The sequence below is a fragment of the Notothenia coriiceps genome, unplaced genomic scaffold (genome assembly GCF_000735185.1).
Source record: "Notothenia coriiceps isolate Sejong01 unplaced genomic scaffold, NC01 NC01_scaffold00037250, whole genome shotgun sequence".
Classification (NCBI taxonomy): Eukaryota; Metazoa; Chordata; class Actinopteri; order Perciformes; family Nototheniidae; genus Notothenia; species Notothenia coriiceps.
This window is the reverse complement of record NW_011369951.1, coordinates 1476877-1493781: the sequence shown is the minus strand read 5'-3', so window position 1 is coordinate 1493781 and position 16905 is coordinate 1476877. Positions and strand designations below refer to the sequence as shown.

The 16905-nt window shown below is 39.2% G+C and overlaps 3 protein-coding genes across 8 annotated transcripts in view; 1 reads left to right on the top strand and 2 right to left on the bottom strand.

Moving 5' to 3' along the window:
- The window catches only part of tmem63ba (transmembrane protein 63Ba), a 36427-nt gene extending 32072 nt beyond the window's left edge, over positions 1–4355 (bottom strand). For 3 of the 4 annotated variants that reach the window (XM_010795846.1, XM_010795847.1, XM_010795848.1), the window contains exon 1: positions 4058–4355. The gene's annotated coding sequence lies outside the window, so the exon portion shown is untranslated. The remainder of the gene's footprint in view (positions 1–4057) is intronic. The other variant, XM_010795844.1, reaches the window with a different exon arrangement.
- A 127-nt stretch (positions 4356–4482) lies between these two features.
- Positions 4483–6894, top strand: mrpl14 (mitochondrial ribosomal protein L14). Of its 2 annotated transcripts, none has more exons than XM_010795849.1 (3): positions 4483–4576; positions 5001–5103; positions 6009–6894. In XM_010795849.1, exons 2-3 carry the CDS (start codon positions 5024–5026, stop codon positions 6373–6375), a joined length of 447 nt encoding a protein of 148 aa, XP_010794151.1. In that variant the 5' UTR covers positions 4483–4576; positions 5001–5023; the 3' UTR covers positions 6376–6894. The 2 variants fall into 2 exon arrangements, with proteins under 2 accessions (XP_010794151.1, XP_010794152.1); XM_010795850.1 differs by lacking the exon at positions 4483–4576 and adding an exon at positions 4726–4791.
- On the bottom strand, positions 6655–16549 carry capn1a (calpain 1, (mu/I) large subunit a). 2 transcript variants are annotated; one of them, XM_010795852.1, is made up of 23 exons: positions 16378–16549; positions 15116–15143; positions 14176–14419; positions 12525–12594; positions 12307–12425; positions 12099–12232; positions 11843–12011; positions 11610–11693; positions 11433–11518; positions 11232–11306; positions 10740–10900; positions 9986–10155; positions 9854–9865; positions 9257–9468; positions 9138–9177; positions 8954–9019; positions 8730–8787; positions 8484–8548; positions 8279–8347; positions 8112–8190; positions 7904–8017; positions 7759–7817; positions 6655–7679 (listed from the first exon to the last, which is right to left on the bottom strand). In XM_010795852.1, the coding sequence occupies exons 3-23, from the start codon at positions 14416–14418 to the stop codon at positions 7653–7655; spliced, it is 2112 nt and encodes a 703-aa protein (XP_010794154.1). In that variant the 5' UTR covers position 14419; positions 15116–15143; positions 16378–16549; the 3' UTR covers positions 6655–7652. The 2 variants fall into 2 exon arrangements, with proteins under 2 accessions (XP_010794154.1, XP_010794153.1); XM_010795851.1 differs by lacking the exon at positions 15116–15143.
- Positions 16550–16905: the final 356 nt, after the last annotated feature.

The window sequence follows — 16905 nt, the reverse complement described above, 5'->3', positions numbered from 1 at the left end:
TACTTGACATATTCAAATACTTAAAAACAATAAAAACCCTTTCATTAGACACAATACATACATAAAATACTTTTTGGTTTCCCATTATTGTGCAATATTGACATTTCTGGAAGCAGGTTGCCCATAAACTACATGTCCCACAATGCATCTTGTTTTGTGTATGCGCACTGAAGAGACTTGCAATTATTTGCCTTGGACTTCTGCTTTCAGACGTAGTTAATTACTAAGTTATTATCCTATCCGATAATAATCCAATTCAGAGGCAATAATGTAATATAATACATTATTTTTTATATATATATATTATATATTTATATAGTTACAACCGGCCCTTTGAGTGCAACCTTTATGCGAATATGGCCCACGATGAAATTGAGTTTGACACCCCTGCCTTAAACAGACATAAGTTATATCGGCACCAAAACTAATTGCCTTCAATCCTGTTTGATTTGTAAATCCCTGTTTGTTTGCTTGCGTTGTAGTTTTCTACAACACTACTTTTGTTGGGGCATATACAAGCCCCAGCATGTTGTTGTGCGCTTGCATGATGCAAGCCAAACAGGGATCCAAGATGTCTGTTCAAGGGTTAGTGAAAGTGTGATACAATCATTTGAACCATGATTCCTGACAAGTACAATTTAGGCAGATGATTGCAGCAAAACAAACTGAAAGACATAATAATAGGACTCAGGACAAACATTAGACCTCACATTTAACACCAAGTGGATGTTTTCTGAAATCCAATCCACTCAGTCTCAACTCTGCTGAGATTTAGAATGTGCTTCTGTTGGCTGAACACACACATACATAACATACATAATATATTTGATATGACTTTCTGAAAAGTTTTAGACTACAACTCCTTTTTGGATTATTATATTTTCTATATCAAGAACCATTTTTATCAGCACTGTGTTTGCATGACTCAGTGGAACAGAAGTACTGTGCCACCTTTCCACCTGATGCTAGTTGCTATGGTACCATCAGTCTGGCACACATTTTCAAAATACAAACAAACATAAGAGGGAATGAAGGCAGCGGGGGAGACAATCCCATACTTCTCCGTTTAAAAACTCGCTTTACAGTCAGTTTGCTCTACAGCTTAAGATGCAAGAACAATAGGGTTTGTCTAATTGTGTGGTATAAAATGTATTATTCTCTAGTTAGACAAACATTATCAGAGCCAAGAGTCTACCTAGACCAATTAAATGAAAATGTCCTACAATACATTCGCACAATCAAGTCCATGCAGGCTGCATGTTTATTATATGCTGATAATACAGACTCTTAAGAAAGTGTACCTCTATCTTAATGCTTGGAGATAGTGAAGGTCTCTGAGACACTGTGTCTGCTCCCCGTCTACCATAAGCAACAACACACATTTATACTGTAAATCTATAGTTTGCATACAAGACTCATAACTCCATAAACCTTCATAAGGTAAATATTTGAAGAAATGCTTTAAAATGTGGATTATGAATTAGGTCAGCAGTTGTACAACAACCACAAATTGAGATGTGCTACCTTGCTTTCTAAACTGAATAAAAACAAATACAACTTAAAAAGGGACACACTAAGTGCCAACAGTAAGTTGAATTGGTTTTGGTCAACACTTTTACACTAGTAGTCTAACATCTACATAATGACCAAACACCTTCTAAGGAAGCATTTATTAAGTAGATAAGTCCTTTTGTTTTATAGGCTGAATGACTTATAAGAAACTCATGAGCAAATCTCTGATAACAAAAGTTGAAAGTGGTCCTTTTGCATTTTTTTTTCTGGAGAAACTCAGTTTCTCATATTTGTCATCAAGTTAACTAAATGATTATCCCTTAATATAATAATGTGAAAATTATGATAATGTATAAGGCAATTCAAGCAAACCACGCTCTTAAAATAGGAAACTATTGTATGTGTCTTGCATGAAAAGATGTAATCAACCGTTCAAAAGTTCTATCTCCAATACCAAGAACACAGTGACCAATAATAACAGGTGTTGCTTCAAAACATTCCATATTGTAAAGCCTTGAACCTAAAAGCATGTTTGACTTTAATATGCCACAGCTTTCCTAAAATGTTTCCTGATCAAGTCTCCTTCATCATTCTATAAAGTGTTGATGATAAACGCATTTGCAATGTCAAAAAAATAAAAAAAATGGACTAGGTGGACACCTTATAAACCCCTATTGTGCGGTCTCTGTAAATAATATTATACAGAGTATGGTCAAGGCTGGCAAAGATATATGAAAAGTGCCCTGAGAGGACTTCTGTGATGATTTGGCACCATATTAAAAGAGTAAATTGAAGATAATGAGAACCAACTAAATGTGGCCTATGTATCCAATAATTATAAATGTCCACATAGATTTCTTAATGTAATCAATATGTAGGTCAAAGTTTAAAAACTGTGTTAAGATAGTTTTTAATGTTTTAGCTGCTTTTCCATACCTACTTTAAGATAATCATAGTCATACATGGCGTGAATTCCAACAATCCTGATGACTGATAACACAGATTTGCACATACTAGTCTTGTTGGTATTAGCCTGTAAATCCTTAACAGCTCAGTGCCTCAGCTTTGATTATCACACACGATATCAGAGTATGGTTTCATAATTATGTCACAGTATGAATGTAAAAGGCCACAAAGGCAAACAAAGGAAATTAGGAAAAAGTGAAATGTTGGAATCCTTACTGATTAATGTGTAGCACTAGTACACAATCAGTTTTACTTAGATAAGCTTACAGTGAGCTTTTATTCATTCAACAGTGGAGAGGAGATCATATCAGCACTAAAATTAGACAACAAATCACAGTTGATATGATAAAAGACTTACATGTTAATTGGAAAACAAGGCAACAGCTTCACATTTAAAAATCAGCGTCACGTTTTGTATAAATCTAATTAATTATGTTATCTTTGTAATAGTTAAATCTAAAGACCACAAACACTTACTGTGGTAAATTGATTGATTTAGTGATTTATAAACGAATAAAACCACTAATGGAACATTCTTTCTGTAGGAAAAGCACAAATACACGCAGCATTTGATAAGGAGCGAAATTATGGAGGACTTATGTTAATGTATCTTGTATGAAATCCCCACAGACTGATTAGATCTTATTAGAAGGCTTTACATCATATTCCATTCATGTCACTGATCCACAGCATGACCAATGGACACAGTATTAAGACTGACATTAGCTAGCTCTTGTTTATCCCTTTACAGGCTATTCACAAGGAGCTATAAGGGTCACTCACAGCTAAGTCATCAGCCCACCACAAAACTCATGTTATTCTTACGCCGTGTAACCTGTTAGTGTCAAGGGATTCTCTCAATAAAGCATTGCCCAACTACTGGCGTTAGACAACTGAAGTATGTTAGGAACGACTGATTTTATCCTGGTTATCTGAAAGGTATGTCAAAACACAGGCCTGAAACCTACCGCTAAGCAGGCGCACATTAAAGCTATAGCTGCATTGTCTCATGTATCTTGTTGTTTCCTTACGTCAATGCACTCCCAGCAATCCCCCCATTTAAGACAACCACGCATTGTGGAGATACCATACCACTTTTTGAGATAACATGAAACAATTCTGGAATCTACGTGAATAGTAGAGTATGAACAATGACTAAACAACAAACCAAACACCCAAGCTCCTGATAAGGAGCAGCGGGCGAACTTAATCTAGGGCTTGCTATTCAAGTGTCGCAACCGATAAAATAATAATGAATGTCACAGTAACCTATTTCAAAACAAAACTCGAATTCTCACTATTCTGTTACCTAGTTTATAATTCTATCATCCGATATGGAAAGTAGCACACATTACCATTCACTGACATTACTGCTGCCGCAGCTCTATACCGGTTGATCTGTTAGCCTGGCGCTAACGGGATATGTTTACTGTTTATTGTTCCGACAGCAATTATTATTAAGTTTGCCAGCTGCGAAGTAGAGCACTGTTAGCTTCCGAAGCTCTAGGGAACAACCAGACAGGTTTTTTTTATAAAATACTAATATACGCAGAGTTAATAAATTAGGAACTCAACTTACCTTGCAATGATACGCAGCAGGGACATGAACTAACACAATTAGCTAATGCGAGCTAACAGTCAACCTTAACGTTGATGTTAGCTAACTTAGCCCCTCGATGTAGCAAATAACAGGTGGAGGATATCTACATGTCTTCTTTGTTGCACTTAAATATATTCCGTTGTACCTCTCTTACCACGACAACTAAAGCTAACCAGATAGAGCCAGTCGGTCACACGCTCTCGGTGCTCTGAGTAATGATAGACAAGTCTCAGCTGCGACGGCTGCCTGTCAGCCAGTTGAACAACTATCGCTAACCCAACCAGTCCAACGGGAGGTTTAGAGAGTATATGACGTATATAGAGGTAGATCGGATAGAGAGATGACACATCTTTAAAGCGTACGCCACAACCCCGGCGTTTTGATTGGGTCTCTTCTATATTATTCTATATTTATGTCACCGCAGCGCATGTATATGACGTACAGGAAAGCAGCAAACAAGCTAACTGGGGCCGGTAGCCGTTTTTGCAGTTATTTCAGGTATTCCGACTTTAATTAGCACAAACGTTTGACATGTAACAACATTTATAAATCCAAATTGTAGCAGGTATTTGCAGTGTGGGGTGTGTGTGGGGGGGTATTTGTTTCCTTATATGTTTTTGCATGATGCGTTTATCACCTTGCGTGGCTAAATGCCGCTCGTCGCGTTTTACTGACGCTCGGGTTTTGACATTGGCATGAAGCGTGATAGAAGGGTAACATTAACACGATTGATATTTTAATCTTGATCCTTGACGCTTTCCAATGCACTAATTAATGTACTTGGGGAAAAGACTACATCAGATATGCTCAGTCATTAAAACTAGTCCAACCACCATGTGATTGTTAGCTAATGCTAATAGCCTTATCATTATCAAACCCTTTAGCTTATTAGCAGCTAACCACCTAAATCTTCTGTTTCTAGCTGCCACCGAATTCGCTCCAAGTATGGCTCTCCCCCTGCTTTCAAGATCCCTTGCTGGGCTCCTTGTAGAGTCATCGTCAATAACTCATCACAGGACTTTTAGGTAAGATAATTTGATGTTACATTTTATCAGCTGGGTCGTCTGGATATTTTTGACAAACTAATTCAACACGTCAGAGAGAGTAAAATAAGTTAGGTCACTATAATAGAAGTGGCATGCTTCAACATATCTTAATTTGTTAATGTCCCCTTCCACTCAGAAATATTATTTGTTTATTGACGTTTGACCTTCATTGTGAGAAATCATGTATGAGTAAAGTCTCAACACAAGGCTGTTATAAAGTCCAACTGCTGTAGGGGAAAACTATTCTATGTGGTTGATCTTAATCTACTTGAAGATGTGGATGTTTGACATAATACTGCATGTTTCAGCCTGGTTTTATGACATCACAATTAGTTGTAAAAACAGTCCTAATCCAATATGCTACATAAACCAATAGAATACATTTAGCATCTAATAGTGAAACATTTGAGATAAAACATTCTGTTTGTATTTTTATGTTAACCTTAAACTTTGTTGGCAATTTTTCTTCCACTTTAATAATAGCGACACCTTGTCCCAGTAAAGTCACTGAATGCTTTCATAGTTTCCTTGAGTTTTTTTCAGTCCCAGTTTCAGGAAACGACTAAAAATAAATCAAAAAGGGGTAGTGTGAATATTAAAGTTGTGGACTTAAACCAAATAATATCCTTTATCATGTGCACCTTTGGCATATTATTTAATTTCCCAATTTAACATTAGAGCACACGTTATTCACTGTTTACTGTGTGGAGCAGCCTGGGCATTAAACTGTATATGATCACCACAAACAGTCCCTAAATTGGCATAAGATACTTGTCCAAAGTTATTCCACTTTTAAACTTGAAAATAATTTATTGCAAGACTGCTGACTGAGGGGTCTGTCAAGGAAAGATGTAATCATCAACTAATATACTTTGTCTCCTCAGTGTATCTGCTGTTGCAGCAGCCATTCAAAAGATGACTAGAGTGCGTGTTGTGGACAACAGCTCTCTTGGAAATACACCATATCACCGTGCCCCAAGAGTGATCCATGTCTACACCAAGAATGGTATAGGAAAAGTCGGTGACAAAGTGTTGCTTGCCATCAAAGGACAGAAGAAGAAAGCGCTCATCGTTGGACACAAAATGCCAGGAGATCGCATGACTCCACGCTTTGATTCTAACAATGTTGTTCTTATTGAGGACAATGGGAACCCCACAGGAACAAGGATTAAGGTCCCTATACCCACACATCTACGTAAACATGAGGGAGAATACTCCAAGGTCCTGGCAATTGCTAGTGCATTTGTTTAGTAACAGCTTTAATCAGGTGTTATTTTTGATATATAATGTACATTTCACATGTTATGCTTGTATATGTTTTTGTCTTCAGTAAACTATTAAAAAAAAAGCATACTCTCCTCAAAATGATTTAGATGTTGTTAATTAACGTGATAGACTCAAGTCTTGTCAACAGGTTTGACATTTTACTAAGTTTACAATAAATATAACCTTTACCATAAAGGTATAGGAGAGTTTGAGCAGCCAATGTGGGTCAAATTCATGTTATGAACAAACTGAGAAAACATTTACCATGAGGGAAATATTTATTGAAGGCACAACATACATTCACAACGTAAAATACATGACTAGCATATTTTCAATCGCTGTCTATAACACCATGGTGTGTGTATAAGGCATATATTATCATGTGATCCCCGTGAATTGAAATTCACACTGTCAGGCAACTTCAGTAGCATCATCCTTCAACTAAATTGTCAGTGCAAAATTAAAAAACAATGTACAACTAAACAAAGGTAAGCTGCCGTGCTTAAACTTCAATACAAAACAAATACTTAAGCTAAACTTTAGAATCATGCCAGAAAAAAACCATTGACATTATATTAGGTCTGTACTGCCATCTACAGGTCTGCAGGTGCAACAATGAAACTGAGGTGATCATTTCTCCTTCAAAATCTTTCTGTTAAACAATCAGGGCAAAATGATCATGAGAAACTATAAATCTTTCCAGAAACAAAATTCTTCAGTTTTGTTGTGTGAATGTTTTTTAGTGAGATTTTGAGCAGTGAATTTATTGTTAGTACATTCATACAGACAGTGAAACTAAAATATAATCCAAAATCTTGCAACAATGCACATCACAGCTAATGATTGTTGTCATGCAGGGAATCATACTACAGATGATAGATCCAGGTGGCACAGTGATTGCTTCATACAGCAGGTTTGCATAGATTCCTAATTCAGCCGGGAGACACAACACTTCATAGGACTTTGGTTTCCTATTGTAGTAAATCCCCCTGCCTTTTTTGGTCTTGTGGAAGGCGGGGCTTAGCCTCCACCTACCAGGCCACACCCGATCCAATTTAAGGCCTGTAATCAGCAGTGCTCAGACCAAAAAAGGCAGGGGGATTTACTACACCAATTAAAAAGCTATTTTACTACTTTACATACGCTGAGGTGGGATGTGTTAAAGGATTGATGGGTTGCTAAGGCTGAGGGGTCTTCATTTCTCCAGGTTTATGGCAATCTGCAGCCACTGTACCTTTGCTGCTCCAGAGAAGATGGTCCTTTCAACCACACATTGTCAGGTAAAGCCACTGGCAACAGGAGAGAAATGTTAGATGAATAGTAAAGACTATAAAGAAAATCACAATATATTTTGTCCACAGAACTTACCTCTGTTACATTCATCTCAGCCTGTCCTGATCCATCCTTGTCGAAGTGATGGAAAGACCCTGTTGATGTTTTTACAATAATGAATAGTCGGCACACATGTACTGTAGTATACATTTACAATATAACAATTTACAATAATACTCACTGAACATAGCTTCCAGCTTGACCAAGCAGCAGATGAAGTTGTCAAAGTCGACCATCTCGTTCTCCGCATACCGGGCTACCAGAATCTGGTTCAGTTTGTTATTCAGTTTGAAACCTACACAGCGATAATAAAAATAAGGGTTACACTTCTCCTCTGTGGGTGTGTGTACAGTAAATAATGGTGGGAATGATCATCAAGAGCACTATACCTGCTCCCTCTACAGCAAGACGTATCTCATATGAGCTCATGGCCCCGGACTTGTCCAGGTCAAAATCTCTGAAAATGACCTGGAGGATGGAAACAGAAAGATAAATACAGAGAATCTAAGTGTGAACACTGTTCCTTTAAAATTGTGTTTATTTTTTTCGTTCTTACAAGCCACTTTCGGATCTTGTTCCAGAGGATCTGAAACTCCACCAGCCCTAAACGGGCACTACCGTCTTTCTGTTAAACACATGGTCAAGGGGTGAAACCACACACAAAACAATCACTAGCATCCTAAGTGCACAATTAATTTAGTTTCAAATAAAATAAAGATTATTATGACTTTGAATTCATTCCAGATAAATCAAAAGGATACGTCCATCAGGTTGACCATGCTCCTGCATGATTCCATACTGAAGCCATCAGTCTTCAGATCTTTGTCTGAAAGAAAAGACATCTGAAACAGTCTGTTTTGCAAAGACAGCTTCACAGACACTTGTAAAACAGGCAGTCCAGGAAATGAATGGTGTGCACTCTACAGCGGAATCTAATAATGTAGTGGGACATTTGTTACCAACATGTGCACTTTCCAGTAGCTATGATTTGTTGATAATGAACTCACGCCGGGTAACGACTCTGTTGAGAATGGTCCGAAGCTCGTGGACAGAAATCTCCATGTCCTGAAAAATCACAGAGGACAGGATGTAAAAGACATCTGTCTTCACCATAACAAGGCTGATACCAATGGGGATGTTTTAAGTATTAGAAATTATCTAAAAATGACCACCAAAGATACAAATGCAAACAAAGACGCAAAACAGTAAGGGAGATCTGCTCAGAACTTGCCTCTCCTGCCAGCTGTGCGAACATGGACTTAAAAGAGTCATCAATGTCGTCTTCAGTTACTTCTTCCTGTAGGAAACCACAATATAAAAAGGCATTTGTTTAATTTCAGAATCCTTGTCATTTCCTGCTATTAATAAAGTATAGTATGCAACATCTATTTTATTCATGTCTCAGTTTTACGTACTTCCTCCCCAAAATCTGCAGAGATTTCATCATCCAGTTCTCTGTAATAAAAACAAATTAGCATGATATTTACATTTCAAATACATAAGCTGGATTTAAAATGATGTAAAAGACTCTTACTCTGTTTCCGATTGCTTCTCAGTGAAGACTCTGAGGACAAAGTCCGCCTCCTGACTAGCCTCAAAGGTGGAGGGGACGATGAGGTATTCCCCTGGGGGCAGACGCAGCCGTGTGCTCACCTCTCGCAGGTTAATGAATGTCTCGGAGCGCGCACACGATGAATGAGTCAGGAAGAAGTCCTTCTTCAGATGGACATTCGTGCAGCCTCTGTACTGAGGGCCACAGGGAACACACATGGGTTGAAATGCATGTGCATGTTTTTAGGTCAATTTCATTGAACTCAGAAATAGTTTACAATACTGTCAATCTTTTCAAACATCTGATTTATATTTAGTTTTACTTTGGACTACATTTAATGCAATGTACTCTCATATGAGAAGTAATTATACTAAAGAGGATTGAAAAATAGCTTGAAATAGGTCAATCATTGGTGAAACTTCTCAATATTATTTGTTCTTAAATATGTGGATTGATTTATAAATGGTCTGCATGGATTCATATCTTAATCAAAGAACGTTTTTTTTAAACTAAAATGTGATCAGCAGTAGTGTAAAATATACATGCAAAATAGGCGGTAGTAATAAATGCTCTGCTTACCTCTTCTGGAATCTGCAGGAAAAAAGACAAAGAAAGAAATATATAAATGACACGAACAAAATGTAACCTGACACAAAACTCAAGCATAAGAATAAACCATGAGAGAGAAAAAGGGACAAAACAGATTTGTACCTCATAAAGAGCAAAGCCAATGGTGTGCGTGTCCTGACCCTGGCGGCGGTATTTGCGGCGGTCCTTCTGCATGAGAGCAACCAAAAAGCTGCACGCCACCTCATCGTCCTCTGGGTCATCATCCTCCTCCAGCAAGGTGATCTTGTACTGAGGGTTGATCCAGAACGTGTCTACACAGAGGGTGCATTTGTGTTAGCATGTTTCCTTGTCCACTGTATGTCAGTGTGTAGACTTTAAAGGTCCCCTATTAAACTCTTTTTCAACAATATATTATAGGTCTCAGACATATACTAAACATGTCTCTGAAGTGTTTGGCTGAAATACCAAACAGATTGCATGTCATACAACCCTCTGTTTCAAACGTGTTGATTCCGGGTCTGTAGCTTTAAATACTATTGAGCTGCCACTCCTCAAACCACTCTGGGAAATGTTTGCTTTGAGAATAGTGCTCTAGGAGGAGAATCGGGTGATAAGGTGGGCGGATGTTACCTTGGTTAGTTATTGACTAATGGTTGCACCCAAAAAAAAAAAATTTCACAGCACAAAGTGTTCGAAATCTGATCAGCTAATCTTTTTAGGTTTTTATATAGATGGGTCAGGATAAAAGGAGAGAGGATCTTTTTTCCTGAAACTTTCCAAATCTCTTAACACAGAGAGGACACATATTTATGAATAAAATACATGAAAAAGTAGATTTTGCATAATAGGTGACCTTTAAATAAATATAATTTTTTTCTGAGTTACAGTGACTCACTGGGATTGTTCCTGCAGCCTCCGGCGGTGCTGCCTCTCCTCCACGCGCCGTAAAACTTTGTGGTGTTCCAGTGGCTGAGACCGTCCTCACTCAGAGCGTCAGCAGTCAAGTTACAGATCTCTAGCCGAGAAAACTGCCTCTTGAACTCATTGAAGGACATCCTGGAAGATTACAAATACATGCTTAGGGTTAGAACCTAAATATTACTTTTATAAAAGAACAGTTCTGAGAAATGTGCTCAATAGCTTTCTTGCCACTAATATGAGGAATTTTATCCCACTTTCTTGTCTGTAAGGTAAATATATAAAAAAGGACCTTACTTATTAGTTAAATATGTTATATATCAATTGATAAAAACTGAACCCACATGTATTTGTATTTCTTTTTTTCCCCTGTAACTCACCACAAGAAAGTGAATAAGTGTATTCCCGATAACTAGTTCTTTAAAATACATATAGTACATATAATACAATAGCACCTGACACATCTTACCAAAACTCCCCATCTTCCATCTTAAGATGCAGGTCCTCTCGTTCAGAAGGGTCAATCTCATCCCATTCAGGGGAACTACACACAACAAGACAAACAGACCAGAATACACACTCAGTAAGAGATATCATGCTCATAAAAGCACAACCAAACAAAACTGAGGATGCAAAAATGTTTAGTACACAGAGACATTGGCACACTCACTTGTCACTCCAGGCACCAGTCCACTCCACCTGTCCCCAAGGGTTACGTATCCGGATTAGGCGCTCCATGTTGCCTTTGTAATTAACCTACATAACACAGGGAGATTGCTCAATTATAAACATTAAGTCATTTGCAGTGTTGACCAATTAAAGACCACATAGTCATGCACGGACAGACCTCCTTCAGTCCGGTGAGTGAGTAGGCATGGCCCTTCACAAGCTTCTTGAATGTAACAGCCTCCATGTCGAAGGCACTGGTGATCTGTATATGAAAAACATAATTTCTGCATCCGAGTATGAATGGTCTGGCACAGAAATAACTAGAAGAGCTTCTAATGTTATTAGCTTCCTCAGAATAGTGCAACATTGATCTGCGTGTCTTGGTGGTGTGCCAGCGTGTTCAGCACTTACATCGATGGAGCAGCCCAGCAGAGAGCCTCTCTCCAGGGCCTTAGCGATGATCCTGTGCAGATCTCTGGGGGCCTTGCGCAGCTCGTACATCTCAGACACACCACCTGTGAAGTCCTCAAACCCCTCAGTCGTGCTTCCTCCAGACAGAGCCTCGTAGGATCCATTCAGCCTGATGTCATGTGGGAAAAAAAACACTTTCCATCAAACACACTCATCTGAATTATTGAACAACTGGTCAGGCTCATCTAATACATACTTTGCGTAAGCCTTCTCTAGGAGTGCACTCCAGAATTCATTGCCCTCAGCAGAATGGACGAACATCAGCTCTCCATCTTTGACAGGCAATCTGTCATCAATCACAACATCTACCCACTCGCCAAACTGCCAGAACTGCAACACAGAGTAACAATCAACAACTCCATCAATCCAAACTGCTTGCCTTACATTTGAGGATCTTAAAATACCTGAAAGTGGAATATTCCAGCGTAGTCGTCTTGAAAGGACTGTCCATGTGGGACGACCCGATGAAGAAGCGTCTCATTCAGGGTGAGAGACGCGATGGCTGCTAAGAGCCAGCAATCACCTGCAAATGAAAAGAAGCATCAAGCAACCTTTATATGATTGTCTTTTCTTTTTTTTCATGACAGATTTAAAATTAACAATAACAGCAAGAAGGGCTCACCCAGCGCTCCCTGACAGATGTCGGTCCTGGAGGCACCACCCACAATGAACTGAGGGTCATCACTCAGGTCCTATGGAGAAATTCTCAGAGTTTGGATTCATAGCCTATGATTGACATATAATGAATAGTTCAGAAGTGGGGTTGAATGAGATACTTAATAGTCAGTGCAAAACCTACAGTGGATGGCAGTCAGGTAAGCTATATTTAGAAAGATTTCACCACCGTCACACAGCCCCTTTCTCCTGGGAACTGAGTCCGTTATATCCATACATCTATCTACCTTCAAGGCAAAATAAACTTCATTGAGAAAACTGAAATGTTATCTTGCACAACACATAATTGGCTGGTCTAAAGCAGCCTCAACCTGTGAGTATGTCACACAATAACATACTCAATATGGAGGAGTACCTCATACAACCCCACTTCAAATAATTCAAACTATCCTTTTAAAAACAACATATGTCTTTCAAACCATAGCTATTTTCGCATCTACACTCTAACTTCCTGTGTTTCAATGACTGTAAACAAATGTTGGAGCGAGGAGTGGTCAGGGAATGCCATGCCATGCCAACAGCTGCAGCGGTCTGAAAGGTTCCTGTTCATACTCGTCCTATTCTGTCTATTACAGACACATGCATTTCCAAACATTTGGTCTACCTATGCTGTAAAATGTATTATCTCTTCGATTTACACACAGCATCTATTGCACGTCTGTCCGTCCTGGGAGAGGGATCCCTCCTCTGTTGCTCTCCCTGAGGTTTCTCCCATTTTTTCCCTTTAAACTGTGGGTTTTCTCCAGAAGTTTTTCCTTGCACGATGTGAGGGTCTAAGGATAGAGGGTGTTGTTTTTCTCATACTGATATTCTGAACAAACTGTGCTGTTGTATTTGCTGTAAAGTGTCTACTGTAGGCTATTTTTATTATATGTACAGCACTTTGGCTCGACCAAAAATCGTTTATAAATGTGCTAGATAAATAAAACTTGATTTGATTTGAGTTTACAGACAAGAAATAACACTCAGTGTCATTTGATATTTCTGTTTATAATGTTTCCCTCTTGAGTTCCAGTAATCAGTGGCAAGAGACATAACACATGCATCATGAAAAAGAGTAATGAGGAGCAATCAAAAGAACGATGAGAGGCATTTTCACATTTAAAATGTAAAAAAGAATTATCTTGCCCTGGGGGAATTTTTAGAGCAGTACATATAAACTAAACTAATAATATAAGATACATTATATGAGTGTATAAAAACGGTTTTTATCGTGTTTCCTTCTTAAAATATATATATTGCAGATCTGCCTGTATTACCTTCTTCATAGACACGATGATGAGGGATATGTCCTTATTTTACCCAAGCCTTCTGAAATGATCACTGTTCAATTGTACCCTTGCTGTTTTGCCTGGCTTGCTGACTCTCTGTATTTTATTTTCTGTTCATTCTCTAATGCCTTGAGACTGAAGAGACAGTATATAGTATCTACATGTATATTTGTATTGAAACTATAATCTTTAATCTGTCGAGTATGGTTTGTCTGTTTTGTTTTGCTTGGAATTATTAAACATAAAAGGTATTTGTCACTTGTACCCTTTACCTCAACTAATAGGAATAAAACATATCAGTTTTTTGTATTGTTAATATCCACTCACTGTGGGCCGTATCCACTCCACATCCCTGGTTTTGGAGGAATAGGGGGCGAGCTCCTTGAAGCCCAGGGATGGAGGCTCAGCGGGGAAACAGTCGTCCTCAAACAGGCAGCCGGACTCCACACACTGCTGCTTCAGAGCCTCGTAGTCCTGGTTGGAGAAGGGCACAGCGTGCTCATTGGTGCCCATGCCTTCTGCTCGCAGCCTGTTGGCCTGTATGACAGCGGACATCCCAGTTGCATACATACTGGTGGGAGATAAAAATATGGAGGCGTGTGAGTATGCACAGGCTATCTATAAATAGCAGAAAGCTCATCGGTGGCACACTGTTGTCCAAGTGTTACAGCACGGCACTCATGTTTAGAAAAATAGTATTTATGCTAGTGATAAGTTCAAAACAATTCTGAATTTGCCTTCAGTGAATTCATTCCAGCCTAAAAGTTAAAGAAAGCTTTATGCTTTACGGCCATTTAGGAAACTGAGGTCCTTGGTATTTGTTTTGTATTAAATATGTAGGTTAAGCAATCGGTGGAGGTTTTACATTCTACAATTACCAACAACATGATGGGGTTGTTTCATTATCTTTGGATTCAATATGTTTGAGGCTAATTAAATAATACATTATTCAGAAATCATAGGCTGTTGTTAAAACCTCTTAAAGTTGAGGGGCTGCCAAGTATGATTTGTGACCTCAGTATTTCTAATGTCCTGGCAAAAGGTAAATCCTGCAAAACATAATTGTTTATTTAATTGTTATTTAAAATCAAAGCAAATGTGCTGCTATGGAAACTTCACTTAGCAGCCAACACATATTTAAGCCAAGCTAAAACTAATAATTAGACAACATAACTACAAACAGAAGAAAAGGGATTACTGAGGACTGTGAGAAAAGACCACCTTACACAAAGCAGCAGACCTAGAAATAACAAAGGACATATGATACCTTCGTATAGCTTGTCTGTAAAGGCTGGCTGAGAGAGAGAATGAGACAAAACAAGAAAGATTATGTTGTTTAACTCTAGTTTTGGCACAGGTAGAGATAAGTGCTTTTACTTTTCAATAACTCAGATTGCACTGAGTTGCAGGAACCTGCGCAGCCCTAACGGACATTAGTGTTGACCACTCAGTGGGGTTTTTTTCTCCTCTCTGAATGCACCTCCTTTACAATCCCAGAGAGTTTCAGAACTTTCAGCCCAGTCTCACAGGACGATACAAACACTTTGTGAGAAGAGCAGGAGATACAAAGAACCACATACATCAAGAAGATGGTTCTTAGTGGTTCATTTGCTCTCCCTTTCTGAATTACTGCAAGAAACTGGGACATGAGAGGAGCTTTTATCTGGCTGTAACAGAATCCTAATGAGCTCAGATATGTAAACAGTGCAGGAAGAGGGGGCAACTTTGATGGAGCTAAAGTGGTGAGGGATCAGGGGATCGATGAGGAGAAAATCACTCTGTTGACTTTCAGTGATGAGTAAGAGGGAATAAAACGTATTGTTGCGAAAAACAAGCTTTGCTTTCGATAGAAACAATTGTGCATTCGAGGACATTGTTTACAGAGCAAGCCCCCCCACCTGACACTAGGGCCCCTCATGCTGTGAGAGTCTGCGGGAATGTCCCTCCTCTGTCAGACAGCTAGATAGAGGACACTGCTGGCTGATGACTAAAAGGATATCTCTATATTTCCCCATTGGGCAAAGAAAAGCTGATCCAGACATTCCTTTGACAATGATGTCATCTATAGGACTTCAACCTCAACAATGCCCTATAATAACCATCTACAACCAGAACAATGCTGCACATATCCTACTTTATTTTGATTTCTTAGTGAATTTAGATGCCTGTTAACTATCAAACAGTATTAGCATGTCTGGCATGTATGCAGGCTCATATTGTTTTAGCACCTGTTCAATGGGCCTGTCTTTTTTTATGGCCTGATGCCTGCTTCCAACATTTCTCACAACAATAATATATATTGTACCACACAAACACACTCATTCCACACCGGATGTTACATATGAATGAAATCTGTATGCCTGAATATGACACCTGGATTATTATTATTAGTGCTACAGCGTACAGTATGTTGCATCTAATAAAGCGCGGCCTAATGTCACACTGATTCCACCGGGAGGCACCGTTAACTATCAGCGGGATAATTAGCACATTGGAGTGAAAGGACATATAGAAAACGGTTCCACTCACCACCGCCGTGAAGGAACCTGCCGCTTCTTCAGAATTCGTCGGATTGTGATACTCGTGTAAATCTGGGGTGGGGGGCAGTGGTTGTTTGGTAGACAGGAGCAGTGCAGGTCCAGCCCTTTCTCTCCGCTGCACACTGCGGGTAGACCGGCCTCAGGAGGAGGGGCCACCGCTCACACCCAGCCCGCCGCCGCTAGGGGTGCTGGAGATTACATAAAACACATACAACTTGAATAGGGCAAATCACGGCACAAGAAACAACAATAAAAGTAGGAGTGCTACAGGAGGAAGCTGGAGAGTAAACTGGCCCAAAACAATACCAGGGAAGTGTGGCGTGGGATGATAACCATCACTGGGTATAAGACTGACCAGGTGATGGGAGGAGATCTCCAGGAGGCCAATGACTTAAACCTGTTTTTCAACAGGTTTGACGATGAGGTTACCACCCCTCCCTCCTCCAGCTCCTCCTCCACCTGTGACTCACCCCCTGTGATCCCCAGGGAGCCTTTCCTCCCATCTCATCCATCTCAT

Bases quoted from the DNA above. Each gene is read 5' to 3' on its own strand.
- mrpl14 (XM_010795849.1), top strand. From the start codon at position 5,024: ATGGCTCTCCCCCTGCTTTCAAGATCCCTTGCTGGGCTCCTTGTAGAG. The intron at 5,104-6,008 runs GTAAGATAATTT...TTGTCTCCTCAG, and splicing joins ACTCATCACAGGACTTTTAG to TGTATCTGCTGTTGCAGCAG.
- capn1a (XM_010795852.1), bottom strand. From the start codon at position 14,418: ATGTATGCAACTGGGATGTCCGCTGTCATACAGGCCAACAGGCTGCGA. The intron at 11,519-11,609 runs GTCTGTCCGTGC...TGTGTTATGTAG, and splicing joins CACTCACCGGACTGAAGGAG to GTTAATTACAAAGGCAACAT. The intron at 11,307-11,432 runs GTGAGTGTGCCA...TGTTGTGTGTAG, and splicing joins ACTGGTGCCTGGAGTGACAA to TTCCCCTGAATGGGATGAGA.